Raw genomic sequence first — 24,427 nt, forward strand, 5'->3', positions numbered from 1 at the left:
CTTTCAAAGTTACGACGACACTGAAAAAAGTGACATATGAGTTTTTCTCACTTAACAAGCAGTACAGCACCCCCCCCAGGTCACGTGATCAAAAGTCAGTTACTTGGCACCTGACTCATATTTATGACAGCTGCTGTGTCCTAGGGTCTTGTAAGCACCTTTTGTGACCTTCTGAAAAGCAAAGTCAATAAGGATACCAGTTTCACTTAACAACTGTGGCAAGAAAAGTCATAAAATGAGGCAAGACTGACTTAACAAATGTTTCATTTAGCCACAGAAATTTTGGCTCGCTTGTGGTCATATGTCGAGGACTACCTGTAACCATAATACTCCTCCTTCTGTCACTACTCAAACCAATTCCAGAGCAGGATATATGGGGGCTCCTTCCTCCCTGTTCTTCATTCCTTCCTTCCCCCTTCCCCTCCCTTTTCAGCAGGCAGGTAAATGGCTGCTTCTGGATGGGGCATGGACCTAGGGATTGCAAGACTGGGAACTGTCACAGAACTTTGAAAATGAAGGTTACAGGACTGTAATAGCAGCCCAGCAGTGTAGCATGATACTGAAACAGACATAGGTTCACTAAATGTCATTCCCTTGGGAGTCATGGGTCCTGGATTTTGGACACATTCTGTAAATTAGCCCATTTGAGGTATCTTGGTTCAAAAACTGTTGACCTGTGATGCACCATTTTCATCCAGAAAATGTCACGACAATGAGAGTTTTGGTAGCATATGGATAAACTTTGTTCCTTTCTTTATTTCCAATAAAGTCTTGTCACTTTCTTGATAATAAGAATAGTATTGATTAAACTTGAACTGTTAATCTACTAATAGTTTTGCACATCCAAAACTTGCTTAGCTTTAAAATAATTAAAATCAGACAATATTGGCTCTTATTATCCTGTACTAGCCTAAATTGATTCCAGTTTCGAATTAGAATTAAACATTCATATACATTAGAATTTTTTTCTCAGTGATAGTCATATAATTTATTTCCACGGGAGCCATTTCAAGAGAGGAAATGTAAAACTATTTCTCAAATCACTTTAGTGCAGATTCAGTTCATGTTCAGTAACCTGTGAAGCTCAGAATAAAATTATTCTTATTGGGGAGTGATTGCAGCTCACTATAACTTTTTCTGAATAAACATCATAGGATGACATCGCCAAGCTTACTTTTAATGAAGCAGTAATAATATCAACTAATATTTGTTCAATCCTTTGCATACTTCTGAACCTGACTGCCTTGAACCTTACTCCTAAATACATGGGTATAATAAATACTGTTTCTTAAAGGGACAGATTGCCTTTAGTCATAAAAAACCCTTTATTTATAAATATGTCTACAAAATTATATTTGTTCCTTGGAGGATGTATAAATATCAGTTTAAAACTATGAGCACTCCACAAATAAAAACATATTTCCAGTGTTTCCAGTAGCACAACTGCCAGAAATGTCAAAGTAAAGCCACTTTATTGTTATTTTATGCGTGGCTGTCAGGACACACCTTTGAGTCAAGCTGGTTTTTTTTCTTGTTTTGTCATTTTGCCTCTTTTTAGTATGATAATTTTCTTCTTTGTACTTTATAATAAAACAATCACACCCCTTTTTTCTTTTAAATACAAAGTAATGCAGGAGGAAAAAAACAGAACACAGCTATATAATCTGAAACTATATAAAAGAACAATATTCTTACTTTAACACACCACCATCAAATCAAACATAGCAAAATTGTTATAAAAATTAAATATCAGTGCATCACTCTTAAATTTCTATGGGTCAATTGGTTGGTTTGGCATAGAAAGTTTCATTTATATTCAGCATTTCTTTACCTTTGGTAAAGAATGATCAAATACTGACCGGTGATGAAGTGAATGATTTGAAAGGCAACATTTTCTACATCTTGAAATATTTTCACTATCATCCTAAGGAAACAAGATTGTCTCAGACATCCCATCCTATTTTCTGGAACAAATAAATGATGCCATTTTCGAAAAGTAATCCATTCAAAATGACCATCAGACACAGTTTGCGGCTAGTATTCAAAGTAACTGCAAAACAAAAGAAAAAGAGAATGTGGTAGCGTTCCCATTAGATTTTCATAACGATAAGAAACAAATTAGTATGGATAAATGTTATTTCTGGTTAATGAGATGGATGACCTTGTTTTGGCTCAGAAGCTAAGCAGGAATGGGCTTCTTTAATATTTGGATGCCAGATCACCAAGGCTATAAATCTGACAGGGATGTTAAAAAACAAATTAGAAGGATTTGAAAGAGATTTCACTTTTGTAATGAATGAAGTTTATAGAGTTGGAAACAACTTTTGGGAAGAAACGCACAAACAGATTGCAAATTTAAATCCAGTAATTTAATTCATAAATGCTCGGAATTGAAGTTCTAGCCTAGCTTGAGTCTAAGTTTGTAAGTATAAGTTGGGGGCTTCAATTCATGTTTACTTTAGCAGGCTATCTTAGTTAAGATTAGTTTTTCCTTCTAATCACCTGTAATATTTTTTTTTAAAAAAAGGCTTCGTAAAGGGAACAATGCCATATCCTTAGGAGGTGATAGCGAGACTTGTACATGCAGAGGAAGCAGTACTGATAAAGGCCAACAGGCAAGGCAGCACATCTGTCACTGAAACTTGTACAATATGGTTAGCCTGTTGTGAGAAGGCAGTTTGTGACTCAGCAAGACATTAGATGAGGAAGCCGAATGCCTTGGAATCTATTACCACTACAGGATTGCTTATTAACCTCCCTTCTTCACCTGGAAAGGAATTATATTAAGTTTTTTTAAAGGTACAACTTGAAACATGTAATTACCACATAAATGAAAAGATAAAGGAAATCAAATCTGAATTATATAGCTAGTTGACAAATTAATTGTAAAATCATAAGAGTATTGCATGTGTAATAAGCCTTTCTTTGCTGAGCACAATTATTCCTTAGTATCTATATTAGGAAAATGAGTAATTCAATAATATTCAATTCTGGTATTCTTTTCAAATACAGCTATTTAATATTAATAGTGATACTTACGCCCACATCAGTATAATATTGGCATATGTTAAGTAGTTATTACATTTTATTTTAAAAATTTGGTATTTGGAAAGGGATCTTCTTATGCTTCTTATGATGAAGATAAAATATGAAAAAGAATTCAAAATTACTGCACCAGATGTGATGCTGTTCAGGTTACTTAAAAACTCAGGCACTATAGAGAATATAGTACTTAAGAACATATTTGAAATTTATTGATATTTCATTGGCAAAGAACTAGAAAAATAAACAAATTCCAGGACAGAAAAGGATATTGTATATGAATAACGCCACTCTTATTTATTTTTCCCAGACAAAATTAACAACAAAATCTAGATACAGAAACTACTTAAACATTTGTTATATATTTAAACCACTGTTTTAATCACAGTTTTTAACTAGAATCAAAGATTGTGTTTGGAATTTTTGTTGTCTTTCACATACTATATCAATTTCTATGTATTTAGGCTTTTAACAAAGAAATGAAATGCCTCTTTCAAGAATTTTGGTTCTCTAATACAATTTCCTTCCCTAAATGTATGTCTATCTGTTTCAAATAGCAGAAACTCGGCTGGAAAATCTGGCCCTGAACAGCATGACTGTAATAGTGAAGTTAAATGAGAAAAATACCTCTAATTGCTTGAAAGTTTGACGTCAACACAAACATTTTAATGAGCTTGAGACACAAATGAGTGTAGTCATGCTCCCAAATAACTGCTGGAATCAGTAGAAGTTTTCCATAGCTGGATAACAGCAATGCTTTCAGAAGAAATATGAAATCTGCCTTGGTTTTCAGGACAGCAGGTTTTACTAACCACAGAGCAGTGAAGATGCCAGTCAAAAAGACAGTTTGTTCTGGGTGGGAGATGGATATAAGTAGAAAAAAATCATTTGGAGAAAGAGGTAATATCGTAAAAAGTTCCTTAAGTAGCTATATAGTATTTTACTACATCTTACACACATGCATTTTTAAATTTTCTTTTGGAAGGCATGCAATTTGATTGGATTAGGCCTAAGAACTTGTAATTTAGATATTGTAGTTTCAAGCCATATAACATGTGAACTGTCCAACCCTAGCTAGTAAAGCTTCAGAATACCATTAGAATTATATATCAGAATCTTTGATTTTTGCAAATTGAAATAATCGTATTTTACACAAATAGAATTTCCAGTTTTGAAGAATCTGAGATAAGTGTTTTTTTTTTTTAAAAGTCATGGGATTTAGGATTGAACAGGATTTTGCACTTGGGTCTCCTAGACCCTTTCTAGACACTATCTCCTGGAAAATACTTACATTCACAAACATTGTGCAACATATCTTTACATATGCTTTTTCATGGTATGTTGCAATCTTTCGATTGTCAGATATCTTCCAGCCAAATTCAATGAAAGCAAGAGAAATACTGGCTGCATGAATATATATCACAACACATTTTAAGAATTTTAGTGCACTTGAAGCAACTGTCAATGTTTAAACGCTGCTGTTTAAAAGAACAGAAACAATACTTGCCCACAGCAAATATTTGATCTTACCCAAAGATGCTATTCCAAACATTCGATAGAAATCCCATTCTTTGGCATATCTAATTAAATCATCGGGATCAGTACTTTGACTTGAATCCTGTAACTGCAGCCACCTGAGATAAGCTTCGCAAAGTAAACAAAATATGCAAAGCTTTCCATGAATCTGCAGCAGGAAGGAATATTAATGTCAAATGCAAATACTGTACAATCAAAATATTGATAAACATGGTAGGCTTATCATGTTTTACTAATACAATTAAGAAAGCCTGTACAGGTCATTTGATCTCTTCCATTGAAGAACAGGTAACCAAGCTATGGGACATGCTTTGAAGTCTTGAATGATTTCATACATTAGAAGTGAATGTGATACAGAATTCAGCTCAGACTGGGATCTAGTCCTAGACTCCAACTTAATTCATGGATTTGTACCAGATCCAAAATTTACATATTCAGTCTATATTTCAATTTTATATAGGCTATATAAATCTACATATAAAGCCTATATTTCAGGGCATAACTGATAGTGTTAAACATCATATTGTAAAGTATTAATACATATTAGCTATCAGACAGAAAATGGAAACAAGTACTAAGTTGACTTCCAACTAACCATGGTAAAATCGATCAGGCAGCCCAGGCAGATAAAAAGAATTGGAAAAGTAGAAGCAACAATAATAGATGCCAGAGGCATGGCTGATAGTTGTAGGTTAAAGGATCATCCAAGGCAGGAATCAGGAAGTTCCAGTCAAAACAATTTGCACACTAAGCAACAGCATTGAACTGCAATGTATAGACAGACTTTCAGAAAACATAGATGTTATGAATTCTTTGCATATTATATAGTTATCTAAAGCCATGCTGTTTTATAGTTTATACAGTTGTCCAGTACATCTCCAAAGTGTGCTTTATTTTGACCAATTCCTCGATTAGGACAGAACTACAAACTTTTAAACTTTTAAAAGTTAAATCCAATATTGCAATTTTTAGAATAGGAAGCCACTTAAAAGTCAATATTTCCAGGTCCAAAAACAAGTTACTTTTTTCATTAGCTTGGAGCAAGATTGACAGATTCTATAGCAAATTAAGACAAGAAGCAGAAACAACAGAAACTTACATTTATTTTTGTATTGAACAAGATATGTCTGTACGCTTGTGCTTTGCATAAGATAGCATTAATTAAGATGATGACAGGATCATATTCTATATATTTGTCCACTGGTTTTTGGCAGGATTTCTAAAGGTAACAAAGCAAAAGCAAAGTAATATTTGCAGTAATATTATAGAAAAGAAACACTTATTAAAAGAATTAAGAATTTTTAAAGTTCTGTTATGAATCAAGGGTTATCTAGGATATTATCTTAAGTTTTATACTGTAGTTTTCACAAAATAACATTTCTGTCACAACCACAAAAGGAAGTAATATTTTCAAGCGTAAAGAGAAATGATTTGATGAAATAATCAAAACAATTTAAACAGAGACAAGTAATAGACACATTTTTAGCACAATACAAATATATTTAAATAGCAGGTTGTGATTAGGGGAAAAAAAGAACATAAAAGAAAAAAAAATGAAAAAGACGAGGATATTTCGATGTTTTTTCTTACTGGCACATTTTTTCTCTTTTGCTCTTTTAAAAATAATTTTATTATTTTTAACCACTATGTTAAATCTCAGTTTTTGAAATCTCACTCCAATCATCACTCCAGTGTACAGTTAATACACAATACCAGTAAAAATAATTTTTAAAGATAAATAACATAGATGTATGCATTCTATTCTCCCTCCACTTTTTACTTTGTTTTGTTTTTCCTGATGCTTTTTATCTAATTAATGAAAATCAAAATTACATTTAAAAAATTAGCCAGGGTACAGATTTAAATACTTCAGACACACAACAAATGCAAAATATGCATTCATTTATGAAGAACTTTTAACTTGTTTTACTGGTTCCATTATACACTATCCAACATTACACTACATAAATGCATTTGAAACTTAGACAAAGCAAAATGTATGGTTTGTTTACAAGATAATCTAAGGGATCATAAAAACATGATCTGGTCTTTCAACACAGGAAGTACAAATGCATTCCAGACACACACCAGTCATAGATCATTGGGGGGCGGGGGGGGGGAGGTTTGCATGCTGCAGCAGTGGAAGAGACAACTTTAACCCTGGGGATTATTATTAAAAGCACAGAAAATCTGATTTTGCCATGATATTGCACAATTATGGTACATACTGTTTCTGATATTTATCTTAAAAATATTATAGAGCTGAAAAAGATCACCTTTTGGTGGTTAAGAGCTACATTTTAATATTTAGGGGAACTTGAAGGCATGCAGAGATCAGGGTGATTATGCAAGATGGATATAGCTAGGCAGCAAAGGTAACATGCTTGTAGCTTTAGAATTTTGCTGTTTGTTACATTTGCTGGAACTATATCATGGCATATTTACTTGATTTTTTTTAGATATACTAACATATGCTTTATTCAAGATATGAGACTGTGTTCACCAACTTCCAGAATAAACACACCCAGCTACTTCTAATCCATATAATATATTTGATCAAGGAAAAGGATGGTATCTCCCATTCTGATTGGCACCATTACTACATAAATATACATTTCAACTGTAAGTGAATATTAACTGCTATGTTTGATTTCATTCTTGCTGTAAAACTCCTTTGATAAAATAAAATACAGTGGAGATTTCAACCAAGAACCTCCATTTTAGTTTTTACATAACAAAAATCTGTTTTCTTAGCTTTGAAATAATAAACCTGCTACAGAAGGTTGACATTGGAAAGATACAACCGTCGTTAAAACCTCTTATATTCACTCCTCCTACTGCACAGCTATGGTATCCAGCTCTTCTATTAGTTATACTAGCTGTCTGTTGACATTATTGTGGAAACTACAACTGTGTTTTTTTGAGGTGGGGGGTTTTCTGTTTCATAAGGGGAGTGCATCTTACTTAAATGGTATTTTTCTTTCTCCCCGAAAACCTATTTCAAAAAATGAAGGAGGCTGAAGGATACTGCCTGCGCTGCATTGTCAGAGGGAGAAATAGCAGAAGTAGGAAAGAACAACCCCGTGCCAGGGAATCCCCATTACTTTTGCTCAATTATGGGCCTTTCATTCCCTTGAATTTCAATTCCATGTGACATGGCCCATGACAGGCCTTCTTACTCTTTTGGAGCCTCTGGGCACATTTGGATTTCTGAGAACATGTCACACTCCCTCCTCATGAAACCTAATTTTCAGTCACCTAATTTTCCTCTTCCTTTTTTATGTACTCTATTTTCTCGTTAAGAGTTTGGTATTCAAAAATGAAAATAATACTTGAGCTAAATCAAACCAATGCTGAATACTGTGCAGCGGAATGATTGTTTTTGCGATCTGGAAACCACATTTCTGTCAATGCACCATTAAGTTATATTTGCCCGTTTAGCATGTTGAATGCTGCCTCTAGTTGTAAACAATTCCAGGATAAGTTTCATATATAGTATTACTAGTTCACGTATACAGTAATGCTTAAGTTTGAGAATCATTTTGAATTTTCAATTAAGATCTCAAACCTGATCTGTTCTCTGGTTACAACTCCTAAAACTAGATAAACAGAAGCCAATCAAACAACTAAGTCAAAAACGTTATGCTGGTTTATTTATGTATTGAGGTAAATGATCCAAAACTTCGTATTTGTGTGTGCCAAAAGTATATGAACTCTGACTTTCAGTAATTGGTGTGCCCTTCTTGGGCAGCAATAACTGCCTCAAAATATTTCCAATAACTGTTTTTTCTCTTTTAAGTTTTTTATTTTATATTTCATATACATATCAATGCGTGAACAGTGTGACACTGTTTCCAATATTTCCAATAACCGTTTATCAATCCTGCACATCAGCTTGGAAAAGATTTAGCCCATTTCTCTTTACAGCTACAAGAGATATTGGTGGGCTTCCTTACATGAATTTCCGCTTCAGGTGCTTCCACATTTCTTTAGGATCAAGGATTAAGATTAATTTAAGACTTTGACTTGGACATTCAAAAACATGAACTTTCTTCTGCTTTAAGCATTTTTTGGTTATACAGCTTGTATGTGTTGGGTCAATGTGTTGCTTCAAGACTTACTTTCCCTTGAGCTTCAGTTCATTGACAGATATACTGATATTTTCTTGTAGAATTTGCTGATATAATTCAAAAGCTGTCTTAGTCCAGGTGCCCCTGCCACCCTCATGCTTTAGATAGGATCCTGGAATATAGTGTTTGTCTTTTACCAAACATAAATGCTTTCATTCAAACCAAAAAGGTTCTATTTTGATCTCAATTGTCCACAGAATTTTAGCCTTCTGGCTTATCCACAAAATGTAGATGGGCAGCAATGTTCTTTTTGGAGAGTAATGGCTTTCTCCTTGCAACTCTGCCATGGGCACCACTGTTATTCAGTGTTTTCCAGATGGTTGTGCCATGAACCCTGACAACACTGTACTTTAGACATTACCCTGGTGTTTTTTTTAAAGAGTTCCCAGAGTATTATGTGACTTGCTTTTGGTGTGATCTTGGTTGGTCAACCAAGCCTGGATGTTGGATTGTTTCCATTTGTACATAATCTGCATGACAGTGGACTAATGGAATCTAAACTCTTTGAAAATAATTCTGTAACCTTTTCCAGCCTGCTGAGCATCAACAACTGCTTTTCAAAAAGTTCTCGGAAATCTTGTTTTGTTCAAGCACATGCTATCACATAAGTGAGTTGTAAAGATCAGATTTTGATAGCAAATATCCAGAATTCCATTATTTAAATAAGGCACAACTTGCCACACTCACAATTGATTATCATCCCACTGATTGAAATACTTGACTCCAATTTACCCTTCAAATGATAAACCTAGAGGTGCACATACTGTTGCCACAAATAAACTGTAGCTTTGAATCATTTTCCTCAATGAATAAATGGACAAATATAATGTTTTCAACTCTTTTATTTGATTGGTTTCTCTTCATCGAATTCTAGGAATTGTGTGGAGAACAGATCATGTTTTAGAACATACAGCATTTGTGCAGAAATACTGGAAATTCAAAAGGGTTCACAAACTTTTAAGCATTATTATATTGTTACCAAGCAGGTATCCTCCATCATATCTCTGCATTCAATTTTACTGAAACGTAACTTTGCATTTGAATTCAATTAAACACTAAAGACAGCTATAAAAACATCTGTAGTCATAAAAAGCTAGCCGAATTCAAAGTCACTAAATAATTCTGAAGTAGATTGGACTAGAAATAAAGTGATTAAATGGAGAAAACCAGATCGACAGAGTTTGATGAGCATGACAGCAATATCAGAGAGATGAAACATGGAAATGTTTAATCAAATATTGTGTGAAATCTATTAAGAAACATATTGTTTTAATAATATGTTAAATGATTTACACAGTTTTTAAAAGAAGCAATCACACAGCACTTTTGGAAAATAATAAATCATATCCACGTTGGGCTCAGTGCACTTTCTACCATTACAATTTCACTTCCCATAATATATCTTACCAATACATAACAGGACATCTAGGTTTATTTATTTATTTATTTATTATTTATTATTGAATTTCTATACCGCCCTTCTCCCTGAGGACTCAGGGCGGTGTACAGCCAAAATTAAAAAACATGCAGGACAAATATTAAAAAACAATTAAAAGATATATAAATTTGGCCCAATTAAAACTCATTACCAATTAAAACGTTTAAAACATTTAAAAACAATTAAAAATTTCATCTTAAGCCAGCCCGTCTTGCTTGAAAAAATGGGTTTTAAGGGCACGACGGAAGGCACTGAGGTCCTGGATTCTCCTTATCTCTGGGGGGAGCTGATTCCAGAGGGTAGGTGCCCCCACAGAGAAGGCCCTCCCCCTGGGGGTCACCAGCCCACACTGTCTGGCTGATGGCACCCTGAGGAGGCCCTCTCTGTGGGAGCGCACGGGTCGATGGGAGGTCGTCGGTAGCAGCAGGCGGTCTCGAAGATAGCCAGGCCCTATGCCATGGAGCGCTTTGAAGGTGATAACCAACACCTTGAAGCGCACCCGGAAGACCACCGGGAGCCAGTGCAGCTCACGCAGGAGCGGTGTTACATGGGAGCGCCATGCTGCTCCCGTCATTACCCGCGCTGCTGCGTTCTGGACCAGCTGGAGCCTCCGCGTGCTCCTCAAGGGGAGCCCCATGTAGAGAGCGTTGCAGTAGTCAAGGCGAGAGGTGACGAGGGCATGAGTGACTGTGCACAGGGAATCCCGATCAAGAAAGGGCCGCAACTGGCGAATCAGGCGAACCTGACAAAAGGTCCTCCTGGTTACAGCCGTCAGATGTTCCTCCAAGGACAGCTGCATATCCAGGAGGACTCCCAGATTGCGAGCCTTCTCTGTGGGGGCCAATGACTTGCCCCCAATAGTCAAGTGATGGAGTCAACTGACTATATCGGGATGCCGGGAGCCACAGCCACTCAATCTTGGAAGGGTTGAGCTTGAGCCTGTTCCTCCCCATCCAGACCCGCACAGCCTCCAGGCACTGGGACATCACTTCAAGGGCATCGTTGGGGTGGCCTGGGGTGGAGATGTACAGCTGGGTGTCATCAGAGTACTGGTGGTATCTCACCCCAAAGCCACGGATGATCTCACCCAGCGGCTTCACATAAATGTTGAACAGAAGGGGCGAGAGGACCGATCCCTGCGGCACTCCACAAATGAGAGGCCTCGAGGTCGACCTCTGCCCCCCTGCCAACACAAACTGCGACCGGTCGGAGAGAAAGGAGGAGAACCACCGTAACACGGTGCCTTCCACCCCCAACTCTTCCAGCCGGTGCAGCATGATACCATGGTCGATGGTATCAAAAGCCGCTGAGAGGTCTAACAGGACCAGAACAGAGGAGCAACCCCTGTCCCGAGCCCTCCAGAGATCATCAACCAATGCGACCAATGCCGTTTCCGTGCTGTGCCCAGACCTGAAACCCGACTGGAACGGATCTAGATAAGATGTTTCCTCCAGGAATTGCGGAAACTGTCATGCGACCACACTCTCAACAACCTTCGCCATAAAGCGAAGGTTGGAAACAGGACGATAGTTGGCCAATATTGCCGGATCCAGGGACGGCTTCTTGAGGAGAGGCCTCACCACCGCCTCTTTCAAGGCGGTGGGGAAGTAACCCTCACTCAATGAAGCGTTAATAACACCCTGGAGCCAGCCTCGTGTAACCTCCCGGGAAGCCAGTGCCAACCAGGAGGGACACGGGTCCAGTAAACATGTGGCCGCACTAAGTCTCCCCAAAATCCTGTCCACATCATCGGGAGTCACAGCATCAAACTCCTCCCAGATAACATTCTCAAGACTATTCCTCGTCACCCTGCCCTGATCTACCCAGTCAGAGTCCAAATCCCCCCGGATCTGAGCGATTTTGTCATACAGGTATTGTCCGAAATCCTCCGCCCTGCCTTCCAAGGGATCCTCCCGCACTCCCGAATGGAGCAGAGAGCGGGTTACCCTGAACAGGGCGGCCGGACGATTCCCTGATGACGCAATAGAGGCGGAAAAGTAATTAAACTTTGCCGTCTTTATCGCCACTAGGTAGGCCTTAATATGTGACCTTACCCGTGTTCGGTCAGATTCAGCGAGACTGGCCCTCCAACCGCTCTCCAGGCGTCTTTTCCGGCGCTTCATTTCCCTCAGCTCCTCAGTGAACCAAGGAGCTGCGCGGGATCGGCACCGGGTCAGAGGCCGCAAAGGCACGACTCGGTCCAAGGCCCCACCAGCCGCCCGGTCCCAGGCGGCTACCAGCTCCTCAGCTGAGTCATGTGCTAGAACCTCAGGAAATGGCCCAAGCTCGGTCTGGAACCTCTCAGGATCCATCAGGCGCCTGGGGCGGATCCATCTAATTGGATCCGCCTCCCTGCGGCGGGGGGCAGCAGTTCGAAAATCCAGGTGAAGGAGTGAGTGGTCTGTCCATGACAACGGTTCCACGTCTATATCCCCAATAACAAGACCACTCAACCACTGGCCAGAGACAAAAATCAGATCCAGAGTGTGACCTCCCCTGTGAGTAGGGCCATGAACTAACTGGGTCAGGTCCATGGCCGTCATGGAAGCCATGAACTCCCGAGCCACCTCAGACGTTTCACCAATGGATGGCAAGTTGAAGTCACCCATGACTAAGAGCCTGGGTGTATCTACTGCCACCGTGGCTATCACGTCGAGTAGCTCAGGTAGGGCTGTTGCCACGCGGCAGGGAGCCAGGTATGTAAGCAACAAGCCCATCTGAACCCCACGACCCCACCTCACAAGGAGGGACTCACATCCGGCTATCTGAGGCACAGTGGTCTCCCTAGGACCCAGATCCTCATTAATAATAACCGCCACCCCCCCTCCCCTCCCCTGGGCCCTCGGCTGATGGAATGCTCTGAAGCCTGGTGGGCACATTTCAACCAGAAGGACACCGCCCTCCGGGCCCAACCAGGTCTCCGTAATACCCGCCAGGTCCGTTCCTCCCTCTTATATAAGATCGTGAATGAGGGGGGCCTTATTTACCACGGACCTAGCATTGCATAACATCAGCCGAAGGCCCAGATCCTGAGTGTCTAAGCCACCTAGTCTCCGAGAGGAGCCATGGGGACCGGGGCAAGCAATTGCTCTCAAACAGCGAGTGCGAGCCCCCAACACATGATATGGTCCCCTGCTCCCACCATATCTGCCCCTCCCATCTACCGTGCTGATGGTACAGACCTCGTAGGTATCGTCCCCCATCCCGTTCCCAGTCCCTCGACCAGCACCTTCCAAGTCGTTACCCTGTGCCGGGCTCGGCTCTGACCTTGGTGGATTCCCCCCCCATCCCCCCGAGTCTTCTTCCCAATTTCTCTAGAAAGATCATTACAAACCCCCCTCCCAGAACCCCTTAAAATCTTTAAAAATTTCCCTAAAAAAACCCCACAAATTCTTCCGTGCTCCATGCCATCTCTCTGGACTCCAAAGTCCGTCATCGAGATAGGCCCTCGATAATGTGGAGGGCCAAACCTGCGAGAGGGGAGAATCTCGCAGGGAGAGGAGTTCCGACACCGAATACATATAATCATCAGGGGAGCCAAAGTCCAAGGGTAGGGGATACCACCGATGTTACAAACATAGGGAGAGTTCCATTCCATGGTCAGGCCACCAAGCTCCATTGTCCTCTCACGACAATGGCAAAGGAGGTGTATATCATTCGACCCCGGGAGTTTCCAGGGCAGCCATGCTCTCACCTAGGCCACCCATGGAAACTGATGGAAATCCGGGCGTGAAGATAGCCATAATCCGCCTCCAACTGGCCTTACGTCCATAGAACCAGTATCCCTCCTGGGATTAGTAGCACCCGGGAGTCCAAGTATCCTGCTCAGAAGGAGGTTTAAGTTCGTAAATTCACGTCAAAGAGATTTTACATGGCAGGTTAAACAAGAGCATGTTGAATACCCCCCTACATGTGTTCAGAGTAACACTAGTCTTACTTTAGGATGAGGAATCATCTGAGGAAACATCTTGCAAGCTTTGGGTTGGATCTCTATAAACCAAGGTTTCCCAAACTGTGAGATATACCTCTTTTAGGGCAAAGCAGAGTCCAGAAGAGGTACGAAGAATCTTTTAGTTACATTGTTAAAATAATTCCAACTTTTGTACAGTTGCATTGTATTATTATCATGGTTCTTTTTGCCAACCAACTAACAAACATATGTAGGAAACACACTACAATAGTAATGGGGGACTTCAATTACCCTGATATCAATTGGAAAACTAATTCTGCACCAAGGGAAAAATCAAATAGGTTCCTAACCAACCTAGCTGACAACTTTATTGTCCAAAAGATAGAGGAGGGAACTAGAGGGGCAACCATACTGGACTTAATACTTACAAACAGAGAAGAAGTGATAGACAGAGTTGAAACTGCAGGAACCTTGGTGAGAGTGACCATGTCATACTAGAATTCAACATAACGCAAACACAAGCAGTAGAACAAAATGATACCAGAATCTTAGATTTTAAAAGAGCTGATTTTAATAAAGTCAGAGAGAACTCGGGAAAGATTCCTTGGATGAAAATCCTAAAGGGAAAAACAACTCAAGAATCTTGGGAAACTCTGAAAAATACAATCATAAAAGCCCAGACCAATGCAATACCGCTGAGAAAGAAAAACAAGAAATCAAAGAAGAAACCAGCAGGGCTGCACAAAGATCTCTCTGACAAATTGAAAAGACAAAAAGTCTCCAGAGAAGGGTGGCATATAAATCGAATCAATCAATCAATCAATCAATCAATAAAAAGGACAAGTACAAAAAATGGAAAGAGGGACACATAACTAAGGCAGGATATCAGCAGACAGCCAGAATCTGCAAAGACTAAGTCTAGAAAGCAAAGACTCAGAATGAACAAAGACTTGCAACAAAAGTCAAAGATAACAAAAAAAGTTTCTTCCAACATATAAATAACAAGAAAAAAATCAAGGAAACAGTCGGTTCACTAAAGAGAGAAGAAGAGAAGACGGCAAGGAAGTAACAGGCAACAGAGAGAAAGCAGAGCTGGTTAACTCATTCTTTGCATCGGTCTTCACGCAAAAAGAAACTATAACCCAACCTACCAGAAACATAACTGTAAAAAACAGAACTACCAGAGGACTGGAAAAGAGCTGATATGGTTCCCATCTTCAAGAAAGGAAAAAAAACAGACCCAGGAAACTACAGACCAATTAGCCTAACATCAATACCCGGGAAGATGCTGGAAAAGATAATAAAAAAACAGATCTGCCAACACCTAGAAACAAGTAAAGTAATAACTAGCAGTCAGCACGGGTTTCTTAAAAACAGATCATGCCAAACCAATCTTATTTCATTCTTCAACATAGTGACTAAATTAGTAGACCAGCGAAATACTGTGGACATAATATACTTAGACTTCAGCAAGGCATTTAACAAAGTAGACCACAACCTACTTCGTAAGCTAGAAAAAAGTGGGATAGATAGCTTCACCACCAGATGGATTCGCAACTGGCTGACAAACCGTACTCAACGAGTAGTCCTTAATGGGTCTAAGTGTACATGGAGAGAAGTAAGCAGTGGGGTGTGTCTTAGCTCCGTCTTAGGCCCAGTACTCTTCAATATCTTCATAAACGACTTAGATGAGGGAATAGAAGAGGAGCTCACCAAATTTGCAGATGATACTAAGCTGGCAGGAATAGCTAACACCCTAAAAGATAGGCTCAAGATCCAGCTGGATCTTGACAGACTTGAACACTGGGCCCTATCTAACAAAATGAAATTCAATGTAGAGAAAAGTAAAGTCTTACACTTAGGTAAGAAAAACCAAAAGCACACATATAAACTGGGGAAAACCAGGCTTAATAGCAGTGGCTGTGAGAAGGATCTTGGAGTCTTAGTGGACAACCAGTTAACTATGAGCTAGTGTGCAGCGGCAGCTAAAAAACCCAACACAATCCTAAATTGCATTAACAGAGGAATACAATCAAGATCAAGTGAGGTACTAATACCACTCTATAAAGCCCTAGTAAGACTACACCTAGAATACTGCATCCAGTTTTGGTCACCACACTATAAAAAAGATGTTGAGACTCTAGAAAAAGTGCAGAGGAGAGCAACCAGGGTGATTAGGGGACTGGAGACTAAAACATGAAGAACGGTTACATGAACTGGGCATGGCTAGTCTAGTGAAGAGATGATAGCCGTCTTCCAATACTTGAGGGGCCACCACAGAGAGGAAGGGGTCAAGCTGTTTTCCAAAGCACCTGAAGGCCAGACAAGGAATAATGGATGGAAACTGACCAAGGAGAGATTCAACCTAGAAATGAGGAGGAACTTTCTGACAGTGAGAACAATCAACCAATGGAACAGCTTGCCTTCAGAAGTTGTGGGAGCTTCATCACTTGAGACTCAAGAAAAGATTGGACTGCCATTTGTCAGAAATGGTGTAGGGTCTCCTGCTTGAGTGGAGGCGGGGAGGTTGGACTAGATGGCCTATAAGGTCCCTTCCAACTCTGTTAATCTGTTATCTGTTATTCATTTGTGTTCATTTTGGTGTTTGGATTTTTAGGGGAAGTGTACATTAAGATTACACTAAAGGGAGATGCAATGGCAAAAAAATTAGGAACCCCTACTTAAAAGCTTTTAAGTATCTTCAGGCTGTAAAGGACTTCATGTTGCAGAAAAATAAAACCTCACTATAAATAAAATTATAATTAGCACTAAATCTAAAGGTAAAACTTCAGAATCCAGAGGGAAGGCGGATACACTTCCCGTCAAGGATTACGCTAGGAATTTGAAGATCCTCTTGGATCCGGGACTGATATTGAATAACTACAATAATATCAATGCAAGGTGGATCTATCAATTCGAAATTCCTGCTTCTTCACATAACTCACGCAGATAGAGATCCGCAACACCCCACGTTGATAATCCTTGTACAGCTCAGCCGCTTTTGTACTGCATTCAATACACCGGTAACATGCGGACCCTTCCATTTTCCCAGAAGAAAACAAACCCAGAAAAAAAAAAACTCTTGCGAAGGGTGCTTTACTTCGTTCGCTTCCGGATTCCACTCGCTGAGCCCAAAACCTTGCGGAGCATCTCGGTATTCGTAGTTTTGCTCTCGACACGCAGCGCAGTAGAATTCCGGGCACAGAACTACAATACCCAGAAAGCAACTCGCTCGCCCGCTAGTTGCCGGGACTCTTGAGGGAGGGAAACGCGAAAAACAGGTAGATTAATCTGCGCAGGCGTGGTTGGAAGATGGCACCTGCTTGCGGCAGTCGGGGCTCGTGGCCGAGCGTTGCAACGGCGCTGAAGCTCTTTTGGACGCTGGTGGCGGTTACCCGGCCGTTGCTGGTTCTGGCTGAACAGTACCCCTCGTTGTCTCTGCGCCACCAGCAAGGGAGCAGTTGCTGCCCGGGGTTTTGGGAGGCTGATTGGGATGGGGAGCAGCAATACGCGGCAATTGCGGGAGACGGTGGTGAGTAAAGAGGAGAAAGAAGGAGCCGGAGGGACCGGGCAGCTTCTGGTGGGAGAGTCCTAGGATGACCTGGGACGGTTTCGACTGCAAGAACGGCGAGTTCATAATGGAGTGCGTCGTTTAACCCAAAGATTCAGCAGTCAGGGAATGACTCCCATCAGTGTTTTTCAAACGTGGTAATTTTAAGGTGTGTGCACTTCAACTCCCAGAATTCTCTTGCTGGCTGGGGAATCCTGGAAGTTGATGTCTACACATCTTAAAAGTTGCCAAGTTTGGGCTGCATGGTGCCTGAAGAGGGGCTGGAATCCCAACAGGAGCTTGGAGATAGCTGAACAAGCTCTTCTTCTAGGTTAGGGGCTGAAATGTCATCTTAAAGGTAAGGGAATTGCACCCTTGTAAGGATGAGATGGCCAGTTGCAGGACATTGGAAGATAAAACGGGGGTTGCACCTGGGACAATAACTTTAGGCAAGGCAGTTAATGGATTTTGCTATCGCGGTCAGTTGTCTGTGGCATGAGTTTTGGTTAGTAGGCTTGATGAAGACAGGATAGTTTAGTTAAATTTGGTTTGACTTTAGCCCTTCCTTGGATTTGGGAGAGTAAAAGAGAGAAGATTGACTGTTGAGTCTATAAGAAGTCGGAAATGCCTTTTTGAAGGAAGTAGTGGTAGTAACTTCTTCAAAACTTCTCGATTCCTACCCTCAAAATGACGCTATAGAGCATTGCACACCAGAACAACTGGACACAAGAACAGTTTTTTCTCAAATGCCATCACTCTGCTAAACAAATTCCCTCAACACTGTCAAACTAGTTACTAAGTCTGCATTACTATTAATCTTCTCATCGTTGCTATCACCCATCTCCTCCCATTTATGACTGTATGACTGTAACATTGTTGCTGGTATCCTTAAGATTTATACTCACTGTTTCTAAATATGATTTGATTGCTTATTTGTTCCCTATGACTATCATTACGTGTTGTACCTTATAATTCTTGATGAATGTATCTTTTCTTTTATGTACACTGAGAGCGTATGCACCAAGACAAATTCCTTGTCTGTCCAATCACAATTGCCAACAAAGAATTCTATTCTAAAAGAGATGATTAGGCTGCTGTAATGAAACCTTACCTGAATTGGAAAGATTAAAAACAATTGTAGGCTGGATGCTAACACCACTTTTTGTAGTGCTATACTTGAACTGATCATTTCAAGACTGATTTTCTTTACCTTGGCTTCAGGCTTCGCTTGGCAGATATCACCTTAAATGCCCTCTTCTTGATAAATTGAGATTGGGAATCCAGTTCTGTTAGTTTTTGGAATCTCTCAATATATTTTCATATCGGTGATAACACCTTTCTGATCAATTCAAAATACTATGTTTGCCCTAAAAAACTGCTTAATAGCTTTGATCAGGTTATCTGAAGGAAAATTATTATTTTTGTTTGTTTGTTTATTTACTAGGCTCCTACGATTCTTCCCTAGGGCTTTCTCTAGCTATTCTAGACCAGTGAGGTATGAGAAATTGTAAAGTGGTTGAGAAAGAAATGGGAGGAACTCTAGACATAACATTCAACAAATGGGAAAGGAACTTGTTAGTATCTTATTTCATAAATGGCAGCTCAGTCCAGATTGCAAAAGACTAAGGAGAAGAGATGCAAAATATTTAAAGAGACTACGCCTCAGTGAATTCATTAATAGGAAAGGGATGGAGATTGAAGCCTTTGTGTTTTTCCTACTTGATTGTGCCCTTCAGCATGGAACTAGATTGGTGGTAGTGGCATGTTATTCTTTTATGAATGATAATAGAAGAACCAGAGATGTTTACCTGAAGAAAAATGTATTCTGTTAGGTATGATGAACAAATGAGGAAGAACAGAAAATAGTGATCAGGCCTTCAGTGACTCTAGAATAATTAAAAATGAGTGAGAATCACTTAGAAACACTTTGTTCTGGATATTGTATGTGATTTAAGCATGTTTATTATACATATACATGGCAAAAGACTGGATATAAAGTTAAAGGATAATTGATTATGATGAAAGAGATAATTTATGACAGATACAATAATAGGTTCTGAATATGGGACAGAGCATTTTTATAGTGTTGAGTGAATCTTTAGAAGAAAAGGAAAATAATGAAAAAACCAAGAATAAAAATGGAACAACTGCAGGAAAAGAAAGTGGGTCCTTTATGAAAAAGTATTACTAGATTACACTTCCCAAAAGACTGAAATGGATTTAAAGAGAACATGGAAGTTGGAGCAGCAAACAGAATTATGGTTAAGGGCAGCTGCAGAAGTGTTTGGAATTTCAATGTAATCGGATGTATGAAAAACAATAATTGGAAGTATAAAGTGGAGAAGGCTATGAAAGGAAAATATTCATGTAAGATTAAAAAAAAGTAAATGTTTCCCCTGCTCAGTCATGTTCCTAGTTGCGGGAGCTAGCGTTGTCTGAAGATGCTTCCATGGTCGTGTAGCTAGCATGTCTAAATATACTGAGGCGTACAAATGCTGTTACCTTCCTACCTTCCCATCAAATTGGTATCTATCTATTTATATGCATTTGCATGCTTTTGAACTGCAAGGATGGCAGGAGCTGGGACAAGAATGGGAACTTACCCTGTTGCACGGTGTTTTGGTATGAAACTGCCAACTTTCTGGTTGACAGCCCAGCATGACCCCTCATATAAGATTAGATTGCTGCAAAAATGAGGATGAAAAAATATTTTGAATAATGTATATGAAAGAGTTGCAAAGAACATGGTCAATTATGATTAAAAGAAACTGAGAAAATCCATATCATGTTGGAGATAATGTATTTTGAAGTATGTTAAGAAGAATAAAGAATGAATAAAATTAAAAATAAAAGTGGGGAATGATTTGGAATAAAAATTAACTGAATAATTACTGAAATGAATATTTTAAAGATCTTTGTGAGGGCAATAGTAAGTTTGTTCTTTCATGGAGCCAATCTACTGTGATAAACTTGCAATTAAGATCTTATTAGGTATTGGAACAATTAGTATAGAAATGCTCTTTCTGTGTCTAAATAGCACTACTCTATTTAACTTGCCCTTAATGTTGTAAGGTGAATGTACCAATTAACAGTTACAACATTTCATTTTAGACTCATCAATTTTGCACTTTCATGATTCAGACTGTGATCTACAAGGATCTTCATCTTGTGAACCTCTGCTTTCTTGTACAACAGAAAAACTTTTGGTAAGTTTATTCATTGTGTTCAGGATAAAGAATCCTGAAAACAATTTGCAGTATAACTTCCATGGAATTGTTCCATAACTTTTGCTTGAAGTTGTTAATTTAATGCATAAAACATTTTTTTCAGAGCCAAGCAAAAATACTTGCCAAAGGGAAAAAAATTCCATTTGCTACAGATGATGACTATACAAATGAAGAATTAGGTAAGAGGCAATATGAGTATTTTCTAAATTAGTTTCATTTGTAAGTGAACTGAGCAACAAGTAACACACCCCATAGATCACCATGTCTAAAGGTGTGATTCATTTGTTAAAAGTAGCATGAGCTAAAGCTAGTAGTAAAATATTTCTCTTTATCCATTTCTAGATGTGTTCATGGGACAAAAGTTCAGTATGAAATATTGATTTGAAACTTACTTTGTCTGTTTGGCTAAAACAACAGTTTTGTGGATACTTTAAAGATTAAAAACACAATCTTGTACTGAATTTAATCACATTTATTCAACAATGTTGTAACTGAATGGATGCCAAGGGCCAGTAGTATGAGCACTCCATGAAATAAGGCTAATTTGGACTGATATTGTTCCATATAAATTTCATAAGCCTTTTCTTTCCTCATCACAATGATGTTTTCATAACTTATATGAGGCCATGTTCCAAATAGTTTTTTAATCTCTTGTCTGTAAAAAAAAGTTCAATTCTTTTTTATCAATATTCTGCTTTGTGTTAAAGGGTGTGATTTTCACTTCCATATGGAATTACCTGGTATAATGGTAGATTCAGATGGGATGGGTCCTTTGGAGATGAAATAACCCAATGGTTTAACTTCAGAGGAAAGAAGTGCATATTTTTTAACCTGTAACTTTGGGGCACATTCAGGCCCAACTATCTCAGAAAGCAGCAAAATATTTGATGTGTATCTTGATCTCAGAGCTAAGCTCCAACATTTTAAAACAAAGACAGTGCTGCCAAAGCAGCATTATTGGAATGCTATGCTACCTCTCTGAAGGCCAATTTACCACATTCTACCTAAATTTTAAAGAAGAAGAAAAATAATATAAGGTTCTGCCTAAAAAGAAAGAAAAAATCCTTCCCTATTCTGGCATATTATAACAAATGGTTTCTGTAATAGCATTACACAATTGCATGTATCCTCTGTCATACCTAGATATATCACTTCCAAACTCTTTATTGTGATACACACTCTAACGCTTATGTGATGGATGTATCTTAATTCTCAGTACTTCAGTGACTCCTCAGGCACATGCAAGGAACTAAAAAAATCTCATTAACCAGCTTAATGTGGGTAAAGTCCCTGAGAGTGACTCTACACCTCCCTCCCCAAGCTAATTAAATCCAACCCAATTGGTGGGCTCTGTATTGTCCTTTCTTTACATTCATACACTAAGATCCCAGGGGATCTGGAAAACTATAATTGTTCCCTTATATAAAAAGGATGATAAAAATGGTCCAGACAATTATAGGCCAATTAGTTTATTGAACATCATTAGTAAACTATATGCCAGACACCAAACTTGAGTAATAGATGAGGGAATAATCAACCATGAACAAGTAGGGTTTCAACCAGGATGATCTGCTATAGACCATTGTCTAGTGCAGTGATGGTTAACCTTTTTGGCACCAAGTACCGAAACTGGAGCGTGCTGGAGCACACTGGAACCGAGAAGAGAGCAGCTGGCCAGTGTGCATGCCCACAGAGAGGGCTCGATGTGCCATCTCTGGCACGCGTGCCATAGGTTCGCCATCACGGGCCTAGTGCATGAACATCTGGCAGAGAAATATACAAACCTCTCTGACCTGAATCTATATGCAGCCGTCATTGAATTCAGGATAGCATTTGATAATGTTTCGAGATTCTGGGACATTTTGAGCAGTTCCTTTATAGACAAAAGTCTCTTACTCCTAATTTATAAGATATATGATAAAACTGGCCTTAGAGAAAGATGTAACTGATTTGTAACTGATCTGTAACTTTCTGATTTTATTCAGCTTGTCAATAAGGATGTAAATCTTTTTAAAAGTTGATATCCGTGGACTTAAATTAGCTGTTAAACACCTCCCAATTCTACTCTATGATGAAGATGCAGTTCTCTCATTGTCATCTGTAGGCACTAAGTAGCATTAAGAACTCTGCCATCTTATGTTCTGAGGAACAGTTAGTTAACTATGATAAATCTAGGGTTTTAGTTTTTTCCAACAAAAGACAAAGGCATGTGGACAATCAATTCTCATGAACTAGAGCAAGTCAGATGTTTTAAATATTTGGGCATAATATTTCAGTTCAAGCCTCTTAAATTCTACTAAAATTATGCCATTTCCATAGACTAAAAGATTGTGCCAGCAATAACAAAATTTTATAGGCAATAGGAGCTAAATTACATTTCAGTATCAATCAAATTATAATTAAAATAGTTGCAAAAATATTATATAGGATACAACTTGGCACTTCTATAAACCTGTATGGAACCAATCAAATTTCCTGCTAATGCAGTCTTGAGGCTTGAAACTAAGATGCCAAGCATTAAGGCTGAGACCCAGGATTCTAATCTCAGGATTCAGAATCATGTTTGACCCTACAGGCCTGTTGCCTTTGCTGTTGTAAAATAGCTACCAATCTCATTGACACTGTACCTGTCAAGAAGAACTTTGCAGTCTTGACCTCTCTCCTGAATATTCATGCCAATTAACACTTGAGAGGACCAAATCAATAGTAATAGTAAAAGTAAGAATTGGGGAAATCAATTGCAAAACGATATCACCAGGTCATCCGAATTCTACTGCAAAATGCTAGGTAGCCATCTCATTCTTCTGCAGGATATTTATACAATCTTTTACTCTAAGCAAATATAGATGGGCCCTTTTCAGAGTCCAGCTTGATCCCCTCCCTTCTGCATTGCTGGCAAGAATATTTCATGGAACTCCTTATATACAGAGACTTCGTTTCTATGGATCCAGGGATGTAGAAGCTCCCGCCCCTGTCCTCATACAGCATCCTTTTTGAACTCCCCATTTGTTTATAAACTATAAATTTGAGGGTCATACTGACAAATTTTATGTTGTTTTTTTTTACTTTTTAAGGGATGCTAACTACACTCACATACCAGGTAGCCAAACATCTTCATCAAGTCATAGAATTACACAATTTTTAAAATTAGATATATTCTGTCACTGTCTTATCATCTTCCCTTTTCCCTGATAATGTATTGCTATAGCACCTTTTTCTCTTTTCCTACTTTAAAGGCAGGTCAAAGACCATAATAAAATGATTTGATTTGATTCATATAAATATTATCTGTCTATATCCACTTCATGTTGATTGAGAGGGTTCCCAACATTTTGAAGCAAATTTATGGAGACTGCAAAGAGCAACAGAATAAAAGAAGAAAGAGTGAAAATCACTTTTTTCTCTTTCCCCATTTTATGAACAAGAACTTCTTTTATAGGAAGCGGTATTATGCTGAGGCAGATCATTATTATTGCATGTGGTTCATTTATGGGCAGCAAGTCTTATGCAAGCAACACAATATTTTACTTACAAGATAGCATTATATTTAGACATCTCTATTACTTTGATTAGTATATTTATTGACTATTGTAC

At 38.9% G+C, this 24,427-nt stretch overlaps 2 protein-coding genes across 12 annotated transcripts in view; one reads left to right on the forward strand and one right to left on the reverse strand.

Moving 5' to 3' along the window:
- Positions 1–719: 719 nt before the first annotated feature.
- Positions 720–17,203, reverse strand: ARV1 (ARV1 fatty acid homeostasis modulator). 2 transcript variants are annotated; one of them, XM_087882948.1, is made up of 6 exons: positions 17,002–17,194; positions 14,084–14,173; positions 5,678–5,797; positions 4,573–4,726; positions 3,670–3,894; positions 1,307–2,050 (listed from the first exon to the last, which is right to left on the reverse strand). In XM_087882948.1, exons 1-6 carry the CDS (start codon positions 17,098–17,100, stop codon positions 1,944–1,946), a joined length of 795 nt encoding a protein of 264 aa, XP_087739074.1. In that variant the 5' UTR covers positions 17,101–17,194; the 3' UTR covers positions 1,307–1,943. The 2 variants fall into 2 exon arrangements, with proteins under 2 accessions (XP_034284267.1, XP_087739074.1); XM_034428376.3 differs by lacking the exon at positions 14,084–14,173 and having other exon boundaries at positions 720–2,050; positions 17,002–17,203.
- Positions 17,204–17,297: 94 nt separating this feature from the next.
- TTC13 (tetratricopeptide repeat domain 13) overlaps positions 17,298–24,427 on the forward strand; it is a 32,700-nt gene continuing 25,570 nt past the window's right edge. For 8 of the 10 annotated variants that reach the window (XR_004593093.3, XR_015731447.1, XM_034428373.2 and 5 more), the window contains exons 1-3: positions 17,330–17,588; positions 20,718–20,812; positions 20,937–21,012. Coding sequence is in view for 6 of the 10 variants with exons in the window: in XM_034428373.2 (XP_034284264.2) it covers positions 17,369–17,588; positions 20,718–20,812; positions 20,937–21,012 (391 nt within the window). In the remaining 4 variants the exon portion in view is untranslated. Of the gene's footprint in view, positions 17,589–20,717; positions 20,813–20,936; positions 21,013–24,427 lie in introns of all 10 variants that reach the window. The other 2 variants (XM_087882940.1, XM_087882939.1) reach the window with 2 other exon arrangements.

The sequence above is a fragment of the Pantherophis guttatus genome, chromosome 1, assembly GCF_059756535.1.
Source record: "Pantherophis guttatus breed Tessera chromosome 1, ASM5975653v1, whole genome shotgun sequence".
Classification (NCBI taxonomy): domain Eukaryota; kingdom Metazoa; phylum Chordata; class Lepidosauria; order Squamata; family Colubridae; genus Pantherophis; species Pantherophis guttatus.